The 25,900-nt window shown below is 44.9% G+C and overlaps 1 protein-coding gene across 1 annotated transcript; it reads left to right on the top strand.

Moving 5' to 3' along the window:
- The first annotated feature begins 734 nt into the window (after positions 1–734).
- MED26 (mediator complex subunit 26) lies at positions 735–23,678 on the top strand. Its single transcript, XM_074928155.1, has 3 exons — positions 735–1,089; positions 19,207–19,281; positions 20,636–23,678. Exons 1-3 carry the CDS (start codon positions 1,015–1,017, stop codon positions 22,328–22,330), a joined length of 1,845 nt encoding a protein of 614 aa, XP_074784256.1. The 5' UTR covers positions 735–1,014; the 3' UTR covers positions 22,331–23,678.
- Positions 23,679–25,900: the final 2,222 nt, after the last annotated feature.

Genomic DNA, 25,900 nt, shown 5'->3' with positions numbered 1-25,900 from the left:
GAATAAAAGTTGTCATTCAGCTTTTAAGTAGGTGCTTTAAAATTACCCCTTAGTTTTGAGCTGCTTTTAAAGGCTCTGGAAAGTTTAAATGTTGGGCTGATCACTTACCCAGTGTGGTGCAGGATGCCTTTCACTTAATTGTACGGCTGCTTTTGTACCAAATCCGTTTGTGTATTAGGAGCTTCTGAAAACCTGACTTGCCTTTTACTTGTGCTTTCTTCTGAATCAAGGAGACAGTAGAAACAGGAAGGGAAATAACGTCTGTAGAAAGAACTATTTGTTGCGGTTTTGTAAGGTTAATTCTTCCCAGGCAACGGCTGGAAATCTGTAATTGTTTTCGTCACCCGTTATGGTGAAAATAATGAAAAAACCAAAGTTCTGCCGCTTGGCAAAAAATGTTTTTTTCTACAATACACTGGACTTTTCCCAACTTAAAGGGCCGCGTTACCTTCCTGCGAGCCTGAAACGAGGCATCGGGGCTGTGGGAGCCGAGGAGCGCTGCTTTGCCGCCGATATTTGCCCCCTCAAACCCTCTCTCGCTCCCGGCCGGGGCCGGCCCGCAGCCGCCGAGCTCCTCTCCCTCTCCGCCAAGCCCCGCCATTCCCCGCCGCTCCCCTCGGCCGCCCCGCGCAGGCGCGCTCCCCCCGCCCCTCCCCGCCTCCGCCGCGCGCGCTGCGCAGGCGCCGTCCGGGCCCGCCGGGGCGTGCGTCGGGGCGTCAGGGGCGCGTCGGCCGCTCCGGCGTCGGGCGTTCCCAGGGTGCCCTGCGCGGGGCTGGCTCCTGCCCACAGTTGAGTTTGGCCCCGAGCGGAACAGTCGGGCCCGGCCCGCTCGCGCCGCCGCGGTCCCCCCCGCGCCCCGCTCCGAGCGCCGCTGCCCCCGCCTCGCGGGGAGCGAACATGCGACTCCGGCTCCCCGAGGAGGCCGCCGCCGGCGAGTGAGGAACCGCCGCCCCGGCCCGGCCTGGCCCCGCCGCCCGCCCGCCCCGGCCGCAGCCGCCCCGCTTCGCCCAGGCAATGACAGCGGCTCCGGCCCCCTCCCCGCAGCAGATCAGGGACCGGCTGCTGCAGGCCATCGACCCGCAGAGCAACGTGAGTACGGCCCGACGGGCCCCGCCGCTCCCGTGCCGGCAGCGCGGGGACGCCGGCCGTGAGCCGCCGCCGCGCGCGCCCCCCCCCCCCCCCGCTTCCTCCTCCACCTTACCCCCCCCCCCCCGCTCCCCGGTAGGCAGCTGCCCGCCGCTCCCGCCGCGCCGTGCCCCCGCCGCTGTCCGAGGGGAGCGCCGGGGCCGCGCGTCCGCCGCCGCCTCCCCTCCCGCCGGGACCGCGGCAGCGGCCGGGCTCCTCCCCGGGCACCGGAAGCCTCCGCTGCGGGCGGTAGCGGGGAAGCTCCCCAGCGCTCTGCCCGCCTGGGGTCCCGCTGCCAGCGGCGCTTCGCCGCCCGCTTCCCCCGAGCCGGGACCGCGGGGCCGCCCCGGCAGTGGCACCGGCGGCCTCTCCCCTCCTCGCGGGGGGCCGCGTCCGTCCGCCGCCGCACCGCCTCCCGCCGCCGCACGGCACCCCCCGGGGCCCGGCCGGCGCTGCCCGGCCATGCGGCGTGCGGCCCGGCGGCCTCCCGACGCCAGGCCGCGGCTCGGGTGCGGCCTGCAGGGGGCTCTGGGCCGGGCTCTGCCGCGGCTCGCCGGGACCTTCCGGGGCGCCCACCTGTTCCTCGGTCCCTGCGGCCCCCGCCAGGCGGGGTCCTGGGGTACCCCGGGCTCCGGGGACGCCGGGAGGGCTTCGACGGGGACTTCGGGGCTCTGGAGCTGCTCCAGCACCGAGCAGCCTCCGTCTTCGGTGTTATCCCTTACTGCAGCGCGCTAATGAGCTTATCGGCTCCTCCTGGGATGGAGTGTAAGCACAGAACTCGGCGTGTATTTTACCTGTAAGTGGCCTGAACGTTGAAGTGGCGCTTGTCCAACGTATCATTTACTCCTTTTAAGGGTTTTTTTTGGCACGTTAAAACAGTCCTTAAAACAGCCCTCTGCTTAGGGGTTTATGGCTGTGAGCTGACTGCAGAGCCTGCAATCTGTCAGATTTTGGAATCTTAGGTCAACAGTCTCCCCAACAGGACGCAAAGGTGGGTTTGTTTTGGCCATCTGCAGTTTGTGGGGGCAGCTACGGGCTCATCGGGCTGAACTGAACGCGTGTGTGTTATTCCAGAAGGCTGGCTATGTGGAATGGTACTTTGGTTCTATTAAAGTCATGCCTACTTCTGTCTGAACAAGTGGGTTTTTTATAATAGATTGAAGTCTTAAAGTAGCTAATAAAGTTGTTGTCATTTGGAAACCACCTGAAGTGGCCTGCACGTGACATGAAAACTGAAGAAAAATCACCCTGACCTTGTAGCTGCTTTAGTAGTCTCCTGTGATGTGCATTGGTCATGAGCTGCAATATTACATGTTCGAGTAACAGTAATGAATTATAATGGTGATTGTGGGTTTTTAAATGTCAAAGTTGTTTGAGTTTGCAGTACTTTAACGTGGATCTTGCTGAAATGTCAGTTAGTACACTTCATGAATTTTGTTTGCTCTTGAGTTCTCTTTTTTGTGGCTGTAAATTTTTCACTTTATGTTAGACCAAGCGCCAACCTTAGTTTAATAAATTTCTAACAGATCTATAGTTTCTTTTAACTTCAAAACTGTCAGCAGCAATGATTACGCTAATTCTGGTGTTACTTTCTAAAACACTGTTGCTGTGCGGAAATAAGATGCCAGGAAATACTATTTTGTGATGGATACTTTTCTCCATATGTTAATGTTACATTATGCTGCGAATGTGCTCGCAGTTTGGTTCTGATGAGGGGGGACCAGAAATAACCAGGCAGCTGTCTGCAAGGGGGAGTTAGAGCATCAGCCAGGAGCTCTGCTGGGCTTCCAGCAGGTCAGTAGCCCCATAAGTTTAGGAGTGATGTATGTTAAATTATAATTCGACATACTTGATACTTATCCAGGGCAATAATTGGTGGCAGAAAAATCAGCCCATTGTTTAGAAATGCCTGTAGGCAGGGGGCTGTCTTCCATTTTAACCTTTTCTTCGAAGGAGAGCAGAGGTGGTGTAGTTGAGATTCATTGTGCAGGCTTAGATCTCAGACTTTTTTCTCCAAAGCACGTAGGATACGTGGTAATCAGTAAAACTACCTGTCATGCCACTTCCAGGCAGGGAAAGAACATCTTAAATTTTTGAACATGATTAAAAGCAGATTCTGAATTTAATCACGCTTGGGCACCAGAGTAAAAGTATAAGAAAGTGTTTTGATGTTTTCCCACAGGAGGAAGTCACTGCAGCTACGAGCTGCTGCACTTGCGGGTACTCACAGAAAACTCTGGCTACTTTCTTCTGGCTTTTAGAATCTTCTCCTTAAAGAAGTGGTTGCATTCAAGCTTACGGTATTCATTATTGTGATTGACTTCCTTATTTACTGAGAAAGTCAAGCTTTGAGGCCTGGATTTCATTCAGGCTTTTCAATGTAATTGTTGGTGTGTGTACGTGCGTGTTTCTGGAGAGGGGAGAAGGTGAAAACTGCAGGAATATTGCCAGGTGTGCAAAAACCAGCCCAGTTTTGTGAGGTTGAAGAGGAGAATATGGTTCTTCATAGTGCTTTACTGTAGGGAGCTGTAAATTTAAGCTTGACTGATATGTTCTCTAGTAGAAGCTGTTTCTCCATTGTGGATGTTCATTCCAGTGTAGCTGTGAAGGCCTTTGTGGTATATACAGATCTTGGTTAACTGCGAGGTCCCACCTTAAGTTAAAAAAAATTAGAGATAAGTTTCCCTACCTTTGTTGAATTGAACTGGTCAAAATAACCTTTTCCCCAAGCTTTCAGAACCTGCTTGCTTTGAGAAATCATCTTCTGTGCTGATTGTTCATCTTGGTTCAAACTGCTACCTAAAGCTGTGCTGACTCAGGAGCGGTGTTTTAATGGTACACATGCATTTAGCACTTGAGACCTCTTCTAGTAATTGCTGCAGAATATATTTATAACTTAATTTCACACACTTGGTTCAGAATTTACATGGGTAACCTCTATTTCAAAGGAGACCTATAAGAAATAGGCTATTTAAAAAAAATTACATCATCTTGGAAGCCACCCGGGATGTCTGGTGTTATGTATTCAGTTATTCAGCCTATTCCCCTGAAAAAAAAACATATGGGCAAACTACTTATGTTACATGACTTAAACACTAAGTATCAACATCAATTTCCTTCCAAAGCTTGGGCGTTAGCAGAGAGCACCAAGCCTCACATCAGAGGAAAGGGTGAGCTTAGTGGTATCGACCACAGAGATGGGGGATAGGATTTTCGTGCTGGAAAATCCTTCTCCTGGAAGAACTGTGTAGAAGCAGTAGCTGAAGAAGAGTCTCCAAAACCTTGTTCTGGCAGTTGCATGAGATCTTACAGGGGAGATACTTGGTTCTGGTAGAAGCAACGCTTTTCCCGTCGGGCTTGGTGTGCTGAGAAACCACCTCTTCCACCAAGCAGAACACCTTTGCCTTGTTAAATCGTGCTCTGTGCTCTTCAGGGAATTTATTACCTGATGTCAGGAATAATGAGATCTGTTAGTTTTTGCTCTGTGGGGAAGCCTGTCATTTCCAACTGGCTGTTAGAACTGTGCTTGCAATTAAATGGTTCCTCATCATGAATATGTAGCGATCTTTTCCTGATTTTAAATATTAGACAATAATTTAATTATTTGCCATTAATACCTTTCTGCGATGCAAATGAAGTTTTGGTTTGAGTAACAACCCATTATATGCTCACTGTGTGGCTGGAGCTGATTGTAAATCAGGCTACTCTTCACTCGGTATCTCAGCCGGCCTTGCTGCTCAGACCTTCAGGAGAGGTCCATGATCTGAATTATTAATAATAAATCGGTCTGTGTGTTGTACTCTGTTAAGTAGTGCATTGGCCTGGGGTGATCTTCCAGTTAACACGAGTTGCATAGTTAAAGATGCTTCTATGGCTGTTTTCTGTATTGATTCCTTTACCAACGTCCTAGAAACAGAAGCTTTCCTCAGTGATGCATATGCTTTCTGGAATAGAGTTTAAAAAGGAGGGGAGAAGGGGCAAGACACTGCTGTAATAATATCAATATAGAGGGTGGAGGAAGGTGGTGGTTTGCTTTGGGAGGGTCCTGGTGATTCCTTTGGATGCAGGCAAGTATGACATGTGGGAGAAAGTAGACTAGGCATGGCTTTTGCTTCATCCTTTTCTGTGAAGCCTTAATAAGCTTATCAGTTCTGAGGAAGCTGCAGTGTGCAAAGACCTGTTGTACCTCTCGCTGGTTCTGCTTATTTCCTTATTGTAGCCCATGTTGTTTCAGGTAGGATTGCATTTTGTGCATCAGGGCAGGGGTTGGGTTTCAGGTCTGTGGTGAAACATGCGGGTGGCTGTGGCATTTCCTAATGTGGAGGGTCTGAAGTGTTGTTATCATGTTCCAGATAAAGATTGGGGCCTGATGTAGTAAGTTCTGTTGTATTAAATTTCTTAATTTTAAATAACCTTAAATGAGGATGACTGCTTATTTTGGAGTTCTGCCTTGTTAACACCTGGATACACTTGAATTCACCTGTTTGAGGGTGGTGGTATAGTTGGTTTCTTGGCCTTTCTTTGCAGTTTTCCTCTCCATCTCTTTCAAAATAGTTTTGGGTTTGGTTTTTTTTTGCTTGGTGGAAGTTTATTTCAGCAGTGCCTGTGATGCTTACACAGATGTAGATACTGTATTTAACTAGGCCAAGTTAGCACTTATCTGGTTAGTTGCCTGGATAGTCCTGTTCCATTTGTTACTGATGGTAATACAGCCGGTTATTTTTTGAGAGGCTTTTTGAGGACGTTAAAAACTCTTTGCTTGCACGGTACCCCTTGCACTAGTGAGACCATTACAAAGTTTGAGGCTGCTGAGACAAAATCGGAGTAAACAAAAGTAGCAGGGAGTTTGGGTTGAGGGGTCAAAGCAAGGGGAATGCCAAATTGCCTTTCTGTTGTTAATTCCTTGAAACTCCGGAGGTTGCAGTGATGATGGCAGTAGTCATTTGCTCTTAAGCTGTAATTTGAGTGTTTGTTTCGGTAGCAGTGACAATTTAAATAACACCCACTTCTTATTCCTGCTACACACACCCATTTTAGGTGTGCTGGTGCAAGTATTTGCAGGATCATGTGCTGAACTGAACTGGGGAATTGATCAAGGTTTAAAAAAGACAATACTTCCCCCCCCCCCCCCCCTCCCCGGGTAGTTTTTGATGTAGCTCGGTTACCTGATAAATCTTATAGTGCATCACAAATAGTACTGGCACAGAGGTGGCAGCAGAATTGGGCATTAAAGTGTTTAAGTATGGAAGCTGACAAGTAGAGTGCTCTTTGCTTCCTCCTGTTTCCCTGCTGCCTTAGCAGGCTGGCTCAGGACCTTGTAGGAAAAGAGGTAAGTGCTACCTCCAAAAGTCAACTGCACTGCTCTGTGTGTTTTGAGATGAGGGTGGGTGCCTTATGGTCAGGTTTAACTTGTAGAGGCTTTATTGTCGCTGTCACCTGTGGGTGGTTCACAGATGTCTGGAGTCATCCCCTGTGTTGGTTGCAGTGCAGTAATGCCAGGGCTCGGCGTGAGTTCCTGGGATAAATGCTGGGAAATTTCTTTATGGCCAGCCAGAAGGATGCTCCTGAGTGGTAACTGATGAGTGAGCTTTGAAACTCAAGAGTAAACCATCTAACACTAAAGGCTGTATGGCTAATGCTCCAGATAATCAAAAAATGAATTGACGTGGATTAAACTCGCCTGTTACCCCGGCTGAAACTGCCAATGGAGCCGCAGCACCATTCCCCAGGCTGCTGAGGAGCTCACCTGGCCAAACCCGACCTGGAAGGGGCTCACCTGGGGCTGCTCTCCCTGCCCTGGCTCGGTGTGGGCTCACGGAGGTGGCTCCAGGCAGGAGCTGGGGGAGTGTGTGGCGAGGAGGGGTGACAGTGGGGTCGTGGCAGCCCCAAGCAATAGAAGCTCAAGCTCCTGGAGGGGCAGCACCCTCCAGCCAGACACCCCTCAGTTTATCAGGCTGTTTTCGTTAAAGGGAATCAGGCTTTTTAAATCCATAGGATAAAACTTTGCTGCAAGTATACCTGTCTGCACATGCTGTAGCACGGACCCTTGGTGAGAAGAGAAAGCTTTGATTGCTCAGAAGCTGGAGGTAGAAAGTGCTGGGAGGGGAAAAAAACTAATCGAGTTCATTTTTCTTGATGTAACCAGCAGCTTACTGAATGGAACAACCATTTTTTTGTAGGTAGAATAAACATCAGGAATAATCTCTGACAGTCATCAAGAACCACTGTGTGGAAAAGACAGCGGATGTGTGAGATGTTCATCCTTCCAGGAGAGATGGGCTAAAACACTTCCCAGACGGCAAAGAACCTGAGGCTGCCGTTTCCCAAGCTGCTCTGACTTGGGGCAGCTGGGTTCCTGCTGGTGCAGGCATTAAGCCATTTCTTAAGCCATTTTGGTGCTCGTTGGCACACAGTTAACCCAAGAAAGCAGTGAGCTGAGCATGGAGCTGGAGCTGGGGTGGGCATGGGGTGCAGCTGGGTGGGCTCCTGCTGCCCAGACACTGCACGGTGGGAGGGAAGATATTTGCTGCCAAAAGCTCCCAAGTGGGGAGGGACACAGTCTGTGTCTTAGAAAATATGAACACCTTTGGCTTAGCCCATGTTTCAGAAGTCTGGACGGAGGATAGAAACTCCAATTTCTCATTTGTTAGGGTTTTGTACAGTAAGTTGAGGGTGAGCCCAGTTTAGGACTAAGGTGCAGGTCGTTGCGTTTCTTCAGGGTTTTGGTATGGCCGTGTGACACAACAGCGCTGTGTTCTGGCACCTTTGGCTCCTGATCAAAGTAGTTTCAGGGCAGCTGAAGCTTTTTCTCCCAGTATCCCGTGAGGGGAGATCCTTTTCCAGTTTCTCCAAGGAGCTGCTGCAGTTGACAAGTAGAGTTTTCCTTTTTCATGAACCACAGAAGCTTCAGGACAGGGAAAGAAGGAATCGATTCTGCCTGCTATGGAAAATTGATGTTAATTAAGAAGCACTTCTTTTAAGGCATAGTTACTCCAATATATTAGATTTGGAGTTCAAATTAATGTCAGTATAGTTTTTATTTAAAAAAGCATGTCTGTTTTGGCTGATAACACTTTACTACTATCTCCTCTCACCCATTTTGTGCTTGGTGATAACTTCAAATAAACTCTCTTTGTGGTATGTATAACACATGGTATGATGTGGCCCCACTTGGTCCGTAAAGAAACATTTAAGGTAAAGGTAAGTATGTCACATTTGGTTTAATGCATGTAGGTTTGTTTATTCAGTATTCTAACAGCTAAATTATTCTTTCTGCAGGTAATTCATGCTTTCAGTGTTTGGAACAATATTTAAGTGGCAACAAATTGCTTCAATTTGAGGTGCAATCTGCTAAACTTCACAGCGTGTCAGTGTTTTCTGGGGCACGGCTTTCATGGGGCAGCGGTGCATGCTTAAGTGTGATTGTTAATATCAAAGTATACAATTTTCAGCATGTCCAAACAGTCGGTGGTAGAAATTTCCATTGGGGAATCACTGGAAGTAAAACGTAATTAGTTCTGTTTTACTGAACAAAGTGGTTTTCTAACAGAGCGGTTGGGGAGGAGAGGAATCCTACGTCCAAGGCTGTAGTATTCAGCAGCATACTCAACTGGGTGTATTTTGAAACTTTGTGCTGTGAAGATGACTGTGCAGAGGTGGAAGTCTCGTCTAAGAGTGACAGCCAGCACTTTTGTGGAGCTGCTTTCTCACGTACTGTTTTCATGCAGAATCCTCTTGCAGAGTATCATGATTATACTGCAGGTCTAACTTGATTTTATTTTTTTTTTTGTTAAGGAGTGTAGAACTTCTGAAGGCAGAGGAGCATGGGTTTTCTCAAGGTGGTGTTGCACATTCATAAATAGTCTTCAGTTCACAAACTTCCAGCTGAGTTTCTCTAACTCGAGCTGTCACTCAAGCAGAGCTCTTTGAACTGGGTAACGTGGTCAGTATGTAACACTCCGTGTGCTGTGTAAATTATTGGTACAGGAAGAAACATGGAATTTTTGTGTCTGTGTGTAAGTTATCATCCTGAAAGTTCCAGAAAAAAATTATACCTCAATATTACAGTTTATCCTTGGAGAAACTACAGTTGATTTTTGGATAGAGCTGAGCACAGTGAGGTGGAAGAGAAGATGCAAGTGGTGGTATTTCAAATGTATTTGCAAAGATGGGATGCCTGCAGCTTTTGTACATATGGGGCAAGCATGCTGGTTAAGGGTCTGACTGCATCATCAAATCTCTGTTGTCGTGTGTAAGAGTTTCAGTAAAACGTGGGTTTTTGACTTGGTGTAGTATTTTCTTCACTGGACTTTTTAAGGTAGGCTGCCAAGGGGCTTAAGCATCAGTGGGGCTTTCTTAAACGGAAAAGATTTTTGCCACTAGGTTAGAAATAACTAGCACCGGGTTGCAGCTTCTTGAGTGTTTTCTGTGTTTAAATATAAATAAAATGCTGATGGGGTACTGGGTTCTTTTGTCCTGTCATGATCACACTGCAATTAGCTCTGGAGTGGAGCTAGTCTTAAAGTAGCCCTCCAGTTTGTAAGCCCTGAGTTGAAAGGTGGTGTGCCTACCTTCCTCTGGGGGGAAGATTATTTTTTTTTCAGCCAAAGGTAGAAAACTAATTTCGTTTTCAAGTAGCTGCTAATGATTGTGCCACCGAATGGAATGGCCGAGTATTGCTTTCCCCATCTTCTCCTGAGGACCTGCAAAGTCTTTAGAAATGGGTGTCTGGCAGCAGCATTTTATCTAAAATTCGGTGAGCAATAATTCTAGAAGGGTGAATTGATTTCTTTTTTTTTTTTTTTTTTGCTTATCCATAAAACTTCTCTGTGGTATGTGCCGACAAATTCTGTAATTGCTGTTGAAAGAATATGGTGACTTCTCTCCAAACTTGCTATTTAAAACTGTCCCAATTTTTAAGACTATATTTTTCTCAAGTTTTGTGAACAAATATGCCATGCTTAAATTCTTATGAGCAGTCATGCAAGCATATTGTGCTTCAGTGTGATGAATTACAAATTCCACAACTCAGTGTATTCAGGAGGCTCTTACCTTAGTCACTTTTAAGGAATCAGCTGAGAAGCTTCCCAAAATTTGGAAAAAAGTTGTCCTGCTGTATTTAAAAGTACACCAATATGGTGATAGGTGTCTTAAAAAATAAAGAAAAGAGTGTAAAATTTATATTGTGGTGACATTAGCAGGGCTTTTCTGTATTACATTCAGATATAAACTGCTCCGTGTCAACAGCTCTGGGTAGACATTCCATGTGATGGGTAACATGATATTTTAAAATTTTAGAGCTCTTGACCCTTTGAAGCAATACTCATCGAGTCTTTAAATATGTGTTGCATAATTTTCAATCTCCACTAGTTCTCTGGAGTGCATGAAGATCAAGTAGGTGATTGCACAACGATTCAGTCCAGGTGATGCCTGTAAGGGTCATTCTCATAATCTGGTTTGGTGTCTTGATTTTGCTCTTATCGTAGGACAGGTGGATACTAATGGTGGGTGCAGGTGGAGTGGAGAGCTCTGAGCTGGGAGCAGCTGGTTCTGCTGGCACCCACCTCTTGTACATTAACTCTTGGCATTGGCTGTTCAGTTCTACCAGTAACCACAGGCTAAGTACAGACTTCTGTGTGAATGGGTGGGTATCTCCTTACCCTAGAAAACACCAAGATCATCATAAATCAGAAGGGGTGCATCTTAAGGCTGGATTTTCTGTGTATTCTGCCTGAATAACCAACAAACGCTGTGTCTTTCTTGTTGAAGTCAGAGCAGTTGTTCCTATGACTTTCATTATACAGCGACCTCATTTCATCGCTCTAAATTTTTAAGCAGTAATTTTTGGACTTTAGTTGATGGTTTGTAACAAATAATAACTACCAAGATTCATTTGGTTGAAGTTTCTGTACAGGTGGAAGAGGAGGAGAAACTGTTATCATGTATACAACAAAACGGTATCGTGGTTAGATGCCCTTAGGGCCAAGTTAGTGATTGGGTTTTTAGGGCTTGTGTGTCAGTGATGTGTTCTATGGGTGTTATTTATTGTGCTGAAACAATCTGTAGTGATTGCTGCACCCAGAGGGTGACATATTGCATTATTTTGTATTCTTTGGTTGTGCAGCTCAACAGTTGACAAGTCTTGTTCTGTAAGACATGCAATGTTGTTCCACTAAATGTTAAACACATTTGTAGCTGGCCATGTGATCCATAGTATTTATACCAGAAGGCAATGGATGTGTAGGGCTGAGTCAAACCTAATAATTTCCATGGTTATTCTTGTTTTATTATGCTTTGTTTGGGCAGGACAGTGCTGTTAGGGAAATGTGCTGAGGTGCTTGGGACGTGGAGGGGTGAGGGTGAGGTGCTTGGGACGTGGAGGGGTGTAGAGGGGTGAGGGTGAGGTGCTTGACATGGTGATACGAAGTGACTACAAGGCCTGAGTGGTGATGAGCTGCCTGGGAAGGCTGGGACAGCCTTGGGCATTTCTGGGGGCAGGCACTTGGGATCCTGAGCCTGCCCTGTGTGGTTGGGCAGCACGGGCCAGAGGGGCAGTGAATTTTTAAGTGTTGCATTTTGTAAGCCCTTTATAAAACTGCTTCATATAATTATGAATTTATTTGAGAGGACAGAATTTAGAATTACTATTTTGAGTCTAGTTGGGACTAGATAAATGGGTGTTTCAATGTATTTCTGCTGTTGGGTATCTGTTCCCGGGTGTGAATCACAAGGGTGTGTGGCTGGAAGGGACTTGGTGAAGCTACGTGGTCCATCACCTTCACTGAAGTAGCATCACCTTTATAAAAAAACCTCCTTCCAGACTTATCTAATCTGTTCTTAAACCTCTGCAGTGGCTATGGAAGCTCTTTGGGGGCTTATTTGAGTGTATTAGTAGCTCTCTGGTTATTCTTAATATGTAATCAGTATTTGTCTTGTTGCAAATGAGGGCAGTGAGCTTGAAAACAGTTGATGGCCATTTTCTTTATTATGACTAATGATGCATAGAGAGCTTATGTCAAGCTTCTTGTGTCTCCTCCCTATTTTTTTCCAATACTGTGTGAATGAGTACTTAAACTTTTTTTTCCCCTATTAACCATGTTTTCAAAACCTCTTATCACTGCTCTCCGCTGAACTCCTCTTTGTATACGTTCTTCTTGAACTGTGGTGCCTTGAGATGAACATGTAATTCCATCTGAGTTTGATTCCTAAACCATTCCTTATCAGTTTGGTGTTGAGTGAAAAACAAGACTAAAATTATCTTGCTTGCAGTATGCTGCGGTAGATCCATTGAGATTGCTCTGCCCTGCTGTGACAATGCCTGCCTGGCTTTGTGGTCCCTGCTACCTGCTCCTCACTCTGTTCCTTTATCTTGAATTTGTGGCCACACATGTCTTTCCAGTTTAGTAGTATTTCGTGTAACTAACTCTCACTTCAACTGCTGGGCTTTTTAAATCAGGTTAATAAACTTGTTCCCCAAAAAGGTTTTGAACGTTCAACTTCGTGGTCTCGTGGTTTGTTTTGGTTTGGAGCGGGGTGGGGAAGAAGTGTTGGGGCATCATGTTGTAGTGAGTCTTTTATGTTTCATATCCATCTGAGGAGTAGGCACTACAGGTCCAATTTGTATGTTACTATACAAAATGTTTAGTGAATGTTGAAGTCGACAGACAGTTATTTCTCTCTGTAGTAACAAAAATGTCTTTCGATTATTGGCTAATAAATATGGAGAAAAGTGTTACAATGTTGACTATTTTCCTTAATTTTGCCTTAAAGACCTCTTCCTGTAGAGCAGAACCTTTCCTGGATGTGCCACTGTGAACTGGTTATGTTCTGGGCGTGCGTCTTGTCTCCATAATCTGTATTTTACTACCCCTTGTATCTTACCTTCTAAATGACTCCACTGATGGATACTCCCGTCGTTGGGTGGTTTCCCCAGCCTTGCCACAGCGTGGAGAGTTTTCCTGCTACATCAGGGGCCTCTGCCAGGGTTAGCTGTGTCCTTTGGAGTGGGCTGTGCAGAGAAGAGCTGGAGTGTTGATGGTACTTACCAACTGCTCTGCATTTGTGTCTCGAGGCTGTTTGTAACTGCTGGGGCAAGCTGTGTGTTCTGCTGGCAAACTCCTCTTAATCTCTTGGCTCTTCTAGTCTCTCTACACCTTACTTATGTGTGTACATACTGCTGAAAGGTAACGGAGGGCTAAACTGTTGTCCTGCTCAAGTTAAATATTTCAGGTCTGCTGATTTCTTCTTCGCAATGAGATATTTTGTTGGAATCTGACCTTACTCTTGTTTGATGGTCTTGGCTGTGTAAAATATATATGGGAAGGTATCTGAATGATGTTACTCTACCATTAAATAAAGCCTAAATACAAATAAAACTATGCAAATTGTTTTGACTCTTTAAATCAGGCCTGGAAATTTTCAATCCAGAGGTCAGGATAAGGGATTGCTGTGCCTGGACACTTTTTGGACTGTTCTTGGTAGTTAAGGAGCATTTCTTGTTGTTTTGCAACACAAATTTCTGATCAGTTTTCAAAGCACAGACTCCAAATTAATTTCTCTGTTATAGAAGATACTCTCAGTGGGTGACTTTCAACCCAAATCATTGATTCCTTCATGTTTAAAGATCTGCTTTGCTATTAGAAGACTCGCCTTCACCTTTAAGAATGTCTTGTGTACTGGTGAATATTTGAACACTGCTTAGCAAACTGACTTTCAAACATTTTTCGATAATAATGAACAAAGTAGTGCATGATCATCATTTTGGTATGTCATTTCTGTGAATAGGATCCCGTGTACCCTATCTTTAGACAACATCATGTCACATTGGGGGTAGGGGAAACTGTTAATAGATCAGTTGCAAGGGAACTGAACTAAATACCAGCAGGTTTTTAACCTGAATTCTAACTTTGTGTTTGGGCTGTATCTTTTTAAAAATTACAGTTTTACGGTTCATGATATGTATTGTTGGTGTCTGGTGTCTAATGCGTCCTATATGAAGTGCTTAAATAAACACTAAACTTCTGTATTTCCATTGCCATATTTAAATAAAGCCTACTATGAATAGCAACTTCTCTCTTCTTATTATTCCATGTTTCAGATTATTATGCAATGAAGTAACTTTTCTACAGATGCAGTGCTGGGGGCAAGACCTGACACTGATCAGAGACCCCCCCAGTCCAGGGTAAGAATTGGTGCTTAGGTGCAGGTGATGACTACACTGCTCTGGAGAAAATAAATGCGAGTGGATGACGTTGCTCGTGGTGCTGTTGCTGTAACTCCTGAATCAGTTCTGCCTTCCTGGCAATTTCAGCAAGATTGACCTTGAACCCAGGATTTTCCTGCATGTTACCCTGTACTACCTTAAGGATATACATTGCCCACAGATATATGACAGTTTTTATAACTACCCAATAAAATGCTGCTGTCCCTAGGAGCAGGGGGAAGAAGATAAAAAACGGTACAAATGCTCCTGTGAACTTATGTATAGACCATACTCTATTTCCTGTATTAATTGCCGACAGAAAACACCAAATTGGCAATAGAAATTTGGATTGTGTCTGTAGGAAAGTTAAAAAGATCTGTTTCATCTTCCACGGTGGGTCCACTTCTCTGCCTGCTTTTGTAAAATTGCTTTGGTACTACAGGTGGGAAAATGTTACAAAAGCACTTTCTTTGAAACTATCAAAATATTGAGTATCTGTAGCATATTCTGAGGAAGTAAGTTGAAGTCTGATGACAAATACATTCTCTCAGGGCTGGTGTCTTCTGATATATCTGTATAGTCCATTTCAAAAATGCCTCCAATGGAGTCAGATTATTATTACAACCTGTGATTTCAGGAGTTTTAAAAAAGTTTCAGTGATTAGGAACTCTAGACATACTAGGCCAAGTGTAAATACAGTTTAGAAACTTTTAAAGATACTAATGTGACCCATATGGATGATGATATTGTGTCCAAAGATGCCTTTTGGTGCTGGTACGTGACCTTTATGCAAGGGATAAAAAAAAGAGTCTTTCCAGCCAGAATCCAGTAGGGAGGAATCTGTATGAGCAGCTTTACTGCGAGGTTTGTTGTAATTGTGCACCTAGCTCAGGTTTCTGTGTTACAAGGAAAGAGCTGCTGCTCCTACTCCAGGCCTGTATAAACTAAATGTCTCAGCAGCAGCATCACTGCTAACTCCCATCTGGTTTGTCATGGATGCAGAGATCTTCAGAAACATCCCTGTGAAACATTAACACAGAAAAACCAACAAATTGCTTTATTCAAAGGACTGCAGTTGAAGGTTTCTGTAACATTTGTTTCTTAGGCGGCACTGGAGCGAGGGGCAGGTTGTCCTGTGCATCGAGGCAGTCCTGAGGAAGAAAGGTGTCGCATCGGTGCTCGTGTTTCATGTCTGGACTGGTCTGTAGATAAAAGAACAGAATCAAAGCCAAGCATTTGACTGTGCTAGTCCAGCATAAAATGCATCCCAGCAGGTTGATAGTACTGGCCCTTCCGCACCACCGGCACGTGGAAGTGGCGCTACCAGCTCACGTGCGGATCCTGAGCTTGCTGCTATTTTCAAATCTGCTGGGGAAGGAGATGGTAGAACTGGAGGTAGCAGGGAACAGCTGGATGTTAAACTTCCCGAGCCCAAACACAATTCTTTTAAACTGCTGTGTAACGCCCTGAAGTTTAGTTACTGAATTGTTCCTGATTTATAAAAGCTAAAATAGGATTAAGATGGCAGTTAAAAAACGGAAATTAAGCGACTTGATCTTTTCCAGAGCGTTCAGAAACCCATGCTTTTGTTTGAGGCTGCAGTAAAAACTTTTAGTGCTTAACTTGGAAGAGATCTCATATACCAGTAGTAAACTCCAGAGTATGGCTGAGTGACTTCAGGAGACTCGCATGGAATAAATAAGATTTGTTTTCTGTGACTGTCGTTAGGGTTGGCTGGAAAGGATTATCGTACATGACTCAAAGCAGATGTTCTCCAGTAAACTTTCGAGTGAATTAGTCTGTGTGCCAGTCAATCTTCACAACGCGGGAATAGCATGGGATAATTTGAAATGCCATATAAATTATTCTGGCCCGTTTTCTGCAAGCTCCTTAATGTGAGGCCCTGGGGTTGCTTTACAGAGCTCCTCGTTTTGGGGTGGTAGTAACAGGTTGCAGTGGAAGTAGACGAAGGCAAATAGAAACTAAAATGATGTGCAAGTTCCTGAGATGCTGACTTACGCAATTGTACTCTTAACGGTGTCTGAAGAGAGCAAAGCTGCCAAACTCCCTTGTCCCACTCAGCTTTATATTACTTTGTCTATCTGCTGTGTAGCCAATAATCATTTTTAATACCAGCTTCCATGAATAAATTTATCATTTCTGGTGCTGCTCAAAGTAGGATGATGTCCTGGTGGGTTTTGTAACTTCAGTCTCGTGTCAGCTATGGGACGACGTATTAATTTTATTAAGACAGTTTTATTAAGACAGTTTAAGGTGAAGCTACTGGTGTGTTATTGAAATAGGTGTCTTCACGTTGAATAGATGATACTTGAAGGTGTTTTGGGGAGGTCAGCTTTTCATCATAGTGTTTAACTATACTAAAAGAAATTTCATAGTCTCTATTTTGAAATAGGTGAATATAATTTTTATTCTAAGCTTCTCTTTATGGCAGTTTGGGTGAAGCATTCCAAAAAAACTACACAAAACTACCAGGGAAGGGTGGAGAAGTTGTTGAACCTGCCTGAACGTTTTATTTTTAATTTTTTTAAGAACCGTGCTTCCCTACAGGTCAAAAAGAAGGAAGAGATGAGGGGAGGTTCTTGCAGTTGATCTTGAGTGTGAGCCTTCGCGCTCCTTGCAGCCATGGCTTCGGTGTGACAGCGTGTTCTGAATTGGTTACAAATGTGTGAAGAATCTGAAATGGGTGGTTTGTGTTTTACCAGAAGCTGAGTGATCAGCAGAGACTCAGCGGTGTAGGACTGCTTTCGCTCTCTTCATTGGCACCATGTGTCCCTCGGAGGAGGGAGTGAAGTAACAGTCTCAGTGTAGACCTGGTCTCTGGAAGGGGATGGAGCTTTCGGGGGCATCCAGAGATGTGTATCTGGGCATACTGAACAAAGGCAACGCCATTACTGGAAATTCCCTGACCAGTTTCATCTTTCTGTAGGTGTGTATATACATGAGCGTATCACTTTCCTCATCTTGACCTTTTGATAGACTAATGCTCCTATTTTGCCATCGGTTTGTCATTTAGATAATGAATATTTGGGGATTACCAGTAACTGCAAAAATAATTGTACCGATTATTGGTGTGTGCAATACACAGAGCCTTTTTGCACCCTGGTAATTCATAGTCTGAAATACGTGTTGGGAAGCAGAGTATCATGTTTTGCAAGTCTAAAAATGTTTGTCTGGAAACTCCCAGAATTGAGAATTAGCCATTCCAAGTGCTCTGGTTCTAACAACTGAAAAACCCCTGGTGTTGTGTATTCCTTCAACTATGGTGTAAATCATCCTTCCTAGGGACTGAGGAAAGCGCAAGGGTCAAAACATGGAAGAAAGTCAGTGTAGTGAAGTCAAATAATAAGAACTAAAATGTGTCAGAATGTTCTACAGCTACTTAAAACCTTAAGTGGAGTTTTACCAGACCTGACCCGATGGTAGAGCTTGCTTTAAGTATCTGCAGAGGTGTAGATTCTGTGAAGAAAGAACCATTCATCTTTGGTCTGAAGTTGGTTTAACAACCTATAAGAGTTATCATCATTCAAAGCCTATAGAGATTTTTTTAAAAATAATTTTGATAAAAGTAAATCTAAAAATGAAGCAGAGTGCTTAATTGCTGACAGCTTTCTCCAAGTATCTCCAACATTAAGCAATCCCTGCTGTGATTGGAAAAAACATTGTCTATGCACAAGATTTTCTGAAAGGAGGAGACTTCTGCTCCTGATTCTCCTGATGTGTTTTAATAGACGGGTAGAATTGACTTGGAAAAGCTAATTCTTACAAACTTGCAGTCTTTTTAAAATGAGGAATCTTGCGGCGGAATGTGTGGCTGGGAGTGCAGCGCTGCCTGATTATGCTCCTGATAAGACTTTAGGATAATGTGAGATCCCTGCAGAGGTTCTTGCTGAGAGATTTTTCTCAGATGCAGTTCACGTCCAGTTGAGTCGCAAACGCAATTAAGTAATAAATGAGACTGATTCAAGTTTTCCTTTGCTTATCTTTTAAATCTTATCTACAGAGGTGAATTAGAAATTCCAGGTTTTGGTGCTTTTAACGTCAGGTGATGGAAATACAGATCTCTAGTCTGAGGTTTCTCCTAGAAATGATTAAAATCACACTTGTGCTTAGCATCTAAGATTGTGGCAGCTGCTGCTGTGCGGAGCTTACTCATGCGTGCAGGAATATTGCAGCGAAGCCCCTCAGAAAATCTGATACGTGCTTTGTTGTGTGATGTGGACTCCCACGGTTACACCTCACCGTCTTACGGATCGGGTCACACAGTTCTGGAATAACTGGTGGAGGTTTTAAGGAGGCTGTGGAGGAGCCGTGGCTGCGTCCCAGGCTCGGTCCATCCCATGGCCTGAGGACACCCACTGGGTGCAGCCTCTGCCCTCCCCGGGGCTTGGGCTGTGGTGTGCAGCTGCGGGAAGCATCGAGATTTTGAACAAAATTGTCGAACGGTGACTTGTGTCAATCTAAAGCGGTGCCTAAAGGAATAAATGCAAGATTTCTGATTTGACTCATTTTGCTCTTCTTGGTCCATTTGGCACTTTTGTTTCCATAGGCCGTAGGACAACTAACTAGTACCTTGGCTAGGTGTCTCAGGATTTTGCTAGTAAGTCGTGCTGGGTTTATTGCTAATGTTTCCTTTAGTTTTACATAAGAGCGTGTTTGTTACAGCTCCTGCAGTTTCCAACTAGGTCAGTAAAGTGTCCTTGTCCCTATTCTTTGAACAATCAGCTCCCTGAAGCCAGACAGTGTGATAGCAATTTTGTGATTAATGCTTCCAGCAATTATAAAGTGGAAGGTCTTAAATTACGTTTGGTGACTAAGACCTGTACATGAAACATGAAGTGACTTTGTCTTCCCTGTTGCAGATCCGTAACATGGTGGCAGTGCTGGAAGTGATCTCCAGCCTGGAGAAATATCCCATTACCAAAGAGGCACTTGAGGTATGTCACCCTCTAAACATGACTTGATTTTTGTGTGTATAAAAGGACTTTGTCTGTCTAATTTCCATAAGAGCTTTTCTTGAAACAATACATTGATTGCAAAGGATTCACAATTAAGATATTATTTTGTCCCTCTCGTGCTGCTTCTGACATCTCCGTGCACACACAGTGATTCTTTCTGGATTCAGATCAGTATTCTGTGCAGCACAGTTCCTGCTCGTGCAGGGCATTAAATTAATTATTGCTACTGATTAATTCTGTTGCGTTCAGCAACATCACTCTGCTTGCTGAAGTACTGGTCACCTTTTTAGGTGTTTGGTGACCAAGCACCAAAGAATCTGAAATAGGAATCTAGTTACTCTGTGTCTGTAAAATTAATCATAAATTCAGTTAAGCAGGTTTCAGTGCCTGATCTAGTTGGTGAGATTGGGTGTGTTAAAAGCTGAAGTATCAGGTGGTATGGCTGCAGTCCCACTGGCCATGCTCAGAAACAGAGCCCTAAGACGTTCTTATGGCTAAACTATAAAAATTTTTTCAACCTTTATATCGAAATTGTTGGTGTTACTTGCTTTTCAGTATTGCTTAATTATAAGACCATCTGTATTTCAACATCTGTATCACAACATGTTGCATATTTCTCTCACAGTCTGGTCTATGTGTTCCTTTGAAGTGATTTTCTTAAGTAATCTGACTTGTGGAACAATTCTTTGTTTTCAAATGTGCTTTGGGAACAATCAAACACTTCACTTCCTTCCGCTTACGAAATCACTTTGGGCCACCCTAGGAATGCTTGTTTAAATCGGGTCTTTCATACGTTTTCGAGATACTGGGGAGTGAAGGGAGAGGAGAGATGGAGGAAGAAGGTGGGATATAAGTCGCACCGTGGCCAGTCAGGTTTGTGAAATGGAGATTTTACTTGTCAGCGTATTCCTGTAACGGGCAAAGATTCTGGAATTTTTTTCTCTTGCCTCTTTCTGCAGCTCTTATATTTCATTGCAATAAACACGCACCTTTTCTGCCTTGGGTGCTGCCTTTCCCCTCGAATCTGAAGTTGTGCCTTTATTCTTAAGGTTCTTGCTGATTAAAGAATTCCTTTCTGGTGTTTTTCACAGCTCTGGTGCTTTAGCCAGGGAATAAAGACAGTGTGACTTGAAATCTACAGGAGGTTTCACGTTGCATGGCAGAGCGCTGGACCAACTGGACTAATCCTTTCCAAAAAGATTAATTCAGCACTTAAATCTTTAGCAGTTTTTCACTAGGTATTTCTTAGGGTAAGGATTACAGAGCAGAAAGGTACTTTAGGAATTTTGTTTGGAGCGATACCTGTTGTAAACCCATTTTTATTTCTTTATAGGAAACGAGACTTGGGAGGCTTATCAATGAGGTGAGGAAGAAGACATCCAATGAGGAACTTGCCAAACGTGCCAAGAAATTGTTGCGGAATTGGCAAAAGTTGATAGAACCTGTAACCCAGAATGAACCAGTGCCAAGAGGGTTGCCGAATCCCCCCGGATCAGCAAATGGTGGTGCTCACAACTGCAAACCAGAAACGCAACTTCCTGCTGTGGCCGGATCGAAGCCAATCAGTGAATTGAAAAGCAGGAATGATATACAGAAACTAAATTCCCCGAAACCAGAGAAATTGGGAAACCGGAAAAGGAAAGGTGAACACAGGGATGGGCATCAGGGCCCTCCTCCCCCTAAAGTCTCCAAAGCTAGTCATGAAGTATTACAAAACTCTTCACCCCCTCCAACAAATGGAATTGGAGGTAGTCCTGAAAATTTTCCTAGTCCTGTAGACGTAAATCTACATGCAGGGCCTGAAAGCAGCAGGACAGAACTCAGTGAAAACGATAAACACAGTAAGATCCCAGTAAATGCTGTAAAACCTCACACCAGTTCTCCAGGACTTGTAAAACCTTCAAGCACTTCCTCGTTATTAAAGACTGCAGTGCTTCAGCAGCATGATAAATCGGAAGAAACCATAGGACCGCACCAACCTAAGAGTCCTCGCTGTTCCTCGTTTAGCCCTAGAAACGTTAGGCATGATACTTTTGCTCGGCAGCATACTACGTACTCACCAAAGGATTCACTGCCTAGTCCATCTCAAAGGTCTCAGTTCTTGGATACTGCACAGGTGCCATCACCGCCACCATCCTTGATGCAACCCTCAACACCTCCAATGCCAGCAAAAAGACTGGAGTTCTCTCAGCCATCGGTAGCTGAGGTATCTCAGCACTGGCAGGAGCAGCAGGTACCGTCGGAAAGCCAGCACAGGCACACAGCAGGGACACTTCAACAGCACACGTCTCCCAGCTGCAAAACCAGCTCCCACCCCGGGGAATCTCTCACGCCACACATGGGCTTTTCACAGGACACTTCAAAAATGGACAGTGATGATGCTGCTTCAGGTTCCGATAGTAAAAAGAAGAAAAGGTACCGGCCCAGAGACTATACGGTCAACTTGGATGGGCACCTGACAGAAGGGGGTGTGAAACCTGTGAGATTAAAAGAGAGAAAACTCACTTTTGATCCCATGACAGGACAGATAAAACCTTTAACACAGAAAGATCCTTTGCAGGTAGAAATCCCTGCACTTACTGAACAGCACAGGACAGAAACGGAAAAGCAGGAGCAAAAACCCAACCTGCAAAGCCCTTTTGAACAAACGAACTGGAAAGAATTATCCAGAAATGAAATCATTCAGTCATATTTAAACAGACAGAGTAGCTTGCTGTCTTCATCAGGAGTACAGACTCCAGGAGCTCACTACTTCATGTCTGAATATTTAAAGCAGGAGGAAAGCACTAGAAAAGAGGCTAGAAAGACTCATGTTCTAGCTCCTAACAGCAAACCTACAGACTTGCCTGGGGTCACAAGAGAGGTCACAAGTGATGACCTCGACAGAATACGTGAACATAACTGGCCAGGCGTGAACGGTTGTTATGACACACAGGGTAACTGGTATGATTGGACACAGTGCATATCTTTAGATCCACACGGGGATGATGGTAGATTGAACATCCTGCCTTACGTCTGCCTAGACTGAGTACAGTTTTGCTAAAAATGCTTTTACATCTGCAGTTAGCAAACATGGCAGACACTATGCCACTTAAAGATGGAGAAAGCCTCCTGTCCTGGACAAACAGGCCCAACGAGCAGAGGGTGTGAGGGAGCTGGTTCTTTACAGCTCTTTCCTTTAAATTCTCCTTTTGTGAAATGCTGCTACCAGTTTACTAACAATTGCAAAGGAAGGCATACGAAGGTTGATAAATTGAGTTCAAAACTCTATAGCGAGCCAGCTATAAAAAAGTGTTAGTCCCCAAGAAGTGAAGAGGATTTCCAGCACTTTCTGAATGCCGGAATCTTATTACAGGCAGGTACAGAGAAAATTGTGGAAGTTACCTTAACAAAATATGCATCTATTTATTTGACTTGATTTGGGTTTTTATTTGGCAGTGAGATATTGGAGAGACAATGTGCAAAAACTGTAGTTTTATTTGTATCACATCTCTGAACATGATTGCGTTTTTTTTTAAAGTCATGTGGTACGGAGATTGGGTTTTAAACAGCAGGTGTTGCACTGCAGGCTGGGAGACCAGCTTCAGCTCAACATTCCATAGGCATCCATATATTTTAGTCTGGTTTCAGTTTAAATCCAGTCTCTGAGAAATGCTGCAAAAACTAGATGTTTAATGATATTTTTGATCCCACCACCACCAGCCAAATATTTTTCCTCCTTTTCCCTTCCTGCAAACTTCTAGGAAAAAAAAAAAAAAGAGAAAAAAAAAAAAAGAAAAATCACCTTTTCTAGAATCTAAATGTAATGAGGGTGCTACAAGTTTGTAACTGTACTGTGAGAGGGAAAAAGGAAGCCTGTTTGTATGCTGGAAATATACTTGTTACCATTCCTTTAGATATTGTTTGCCTTATGGATATCCATCATAAACGCAATTTGCAAAAACAAAGAGCCTTAGTGAATGTACAGTAACTAGACTTCTGTGTTCTTGGGATGCAGAAGGGAGCAACTTTGCTATTTGGTCCTTTAAGTGGACACATTGTGATATAAATGTGGAAATAAAAAAAATTTGCACAAAACAGTTTGTGAATTATTTATACTTAACTAATTTTTTTTAAAGTTTGCTCAATTCAGACCAGCTAAGTGACCATCGACACCGAGAATCCGTCGGAGCGGTGCGGTGAAGCCGAGTCCCATCCGACGCTGTCGCCAGCAGCTGGCTGTTAGGGATATGCAAAATGTCTTCCAAGTACGTTGGTGGTATTCAGTCGCACAGGTTGGATTTTTTTTTTTAATTTTTTTCTTTTTTGAGCTCTGGTTGCATCCAGGGTCTGGAGACTGATAACCCAATTGCTGTTAATGTACCTCAAAGTCTAAAAAAGATCAGAGTTCATCTTTTTCTTTTTTTTTTTTTTCTCAGTAACTTTGTAATGTATTATTCCTAATTGTTAAAATGCTTTCTAAAGCAGCCTGGTTTGGTTTAGAAAGCTCAGAATTTCTATTAACTGTAATTGCTTTAACATTTGGGACTAGTTGTTTTCTGCAGTCCCCAGTGCTGGGCTTCTGTCCAGGGGAAGAGGGGAGGGGACACTATACCAAAAATATTTCTAGGTTTAGTGATGTTAACTCTGTTAACCTTTTGTGCTGGATCTCGCCTCTGTGGAGAAGCAAGAGTTCTCCTGCCTTTGAGAGCAGAATTAAGCTCTTACATGACTTTACAAGGGTGTTCCTCGCCACGTATACGTTAAGTTGGTTCATTCCCTGGAATACAACTGATAAGGTTGTATTTTTGTTTATTTTTAAGTCATTCTTGTTCAAACCTACTGCTGTTGTGATCTGACTGGTATTGAAATGTGTGGGTGTCTCAGAAATCTTAACTGATGTCTGTTTGCTTCCACGTCTGATATCTGAGGTCTGAGGGTGAAACCAGAAAAAGTGGTTACCAAAAAAAATGTTTCCAAGTATATTTTCAGTTTACTTCTGTTTTGTCCTCCTGCAGTTGCGAGGTCAAGCAGTGTGTTTTAGAGCTGGGGAAAGCTGCTGTCTTGCAGTTCAGAAAAGCAGATTTGATGGTAGAGGGCTAAACTTAACATTTTGGAAAATGCTTGGGTTTCGTTTATGTAAAAAATATTGTGCATCTTACTCCCCGCCCCTTCTCCCTCTTACCCTGAATGGTCTTATTTAGGAACAGGGTCCGTGCTCTTTTGAGGCCTTTGAATTTAGAGCAAATTTCAGGAAATGACGAAGTATGACATTACACTTTATAAACCCCATCTCTTTCTCCACTGCTTACATTTCCGATGCAATCGCTGGCCCCTGCGGACCGCCCTCGGGGAGCCGGTGCCCTCGGTTCGTCCCTGCCTCCCGCTCCCACCCAGCTGGCGGTAGCGGAGCGGCTGCGCTGACGCTCGGCGCCAGGGAGCGTCGGGGGTCGGAGCCAGCCCCTTCCCCAGGGCTACAACGTCGCTGGAGAAATCCCCTCCCAATGCAAGCTTCAAATCTTCTTCCAGATCGAGTCTGTTTCTGCTGTAAGGGTCAACTCACGTGGATGTCATCCAGGGTGAGACGAGGCTTGACAATCTTTATTTCAGCATGCTAGTATAACCAGTTCTGTGAGCTCCAACAAATGTGAATAAGTTTACAAGGTGATATTTTTTTTCTGTCAATTTTGTAAACAAGTTCAAATGAAGTTTACCGTGTGCGTATCTGCTGTGTACTCTCATTTTTGCATGAACTCAGTTTCTCTGCTACTAGTCTCTCCTAACTGCCTTATAAAATTATTATTCTCATCCTAAAATCTTACATTAATATACTGCCATCTCTCCTTGTCAGTGGATGACATGAAATGGCTCATCTGCAAATCTTTTGGGACTCGCCATTACCTAAAGTGCATGTTTTTACAGGTACTTTAATGATGTAGAAGTGTCTTTTGACAGTACATGGATGAAGCAGGCACTAGCCCACCCCGCCGCCCACCCCGCCACCCCCCCCTTGACAGGTACTTGCCCATGTTTTAACACCACCAGCATTACATATCCCTTAAGTTAGTTTGAGAGGTCAGGAGCAGTTGTCTCAGTGCCTTGGAGTACGTGACCTTAGCTCAGGCTCTGTGCCACCTGCCTTTTTGGTTTCCTCAGGCACTTTGCGCTGCCCTTACCCCCTGCCTTCCGCCTCGGAGCACGCCCGTGCTGCAAAACCAGAACGAAAAAAAGAGACTTTCCCCCCGGCCCCCCCTCGTGTTTCTCGTACTCCGCGGTCTCTCCTGCCTTGCTTTAACCCCTCAGGCAGCCCGGGCCCGTGGTGCTGTGGGGAGCTCCCGCCTGAGGCGGCCGCGGGCCGGGGCTGCGGGGACACCGGGCTCTGGGCCGTGACTTACCCCGCCCTGGCGGGGGGTGACGCTCCCGTGGCCTGCGGGCGGCTCTGCCGGGGCTCCCGCAGGGAACCGGGGGGAGGAGGAGGAGGACGGGGGAGGGTGGGAGCGCGGCGGGCCCGGAGGAACGGTGAGTGCGGGGCGGGCGGCGGCGCCGGGGCCGGGCCGCGGCGGAAGTGACGCGCGGGAGCGGCGCGGCGGCGGCTCCCGGCACCCGCCCCAGGAAGCGA

Source organism: Athene noctua, chromosome 27 (genome assembly GCF_965140245.1).
Source record: "Athene noctua chromosome 27, bAthNoc1.hap1.1, whole genome shotgun sequence".
Classification (NCBI taxonomy): domain Eukaryota; kingdom Metazoa; phylum Chordata; class Aves; order Strigiformes; family Strigidae; genus Athene; species Athene noctua.
Note: the sequence above shows the minus strand (reverse complement) of the source record. Positions and strands in the feature narration are given on the sequence as shown.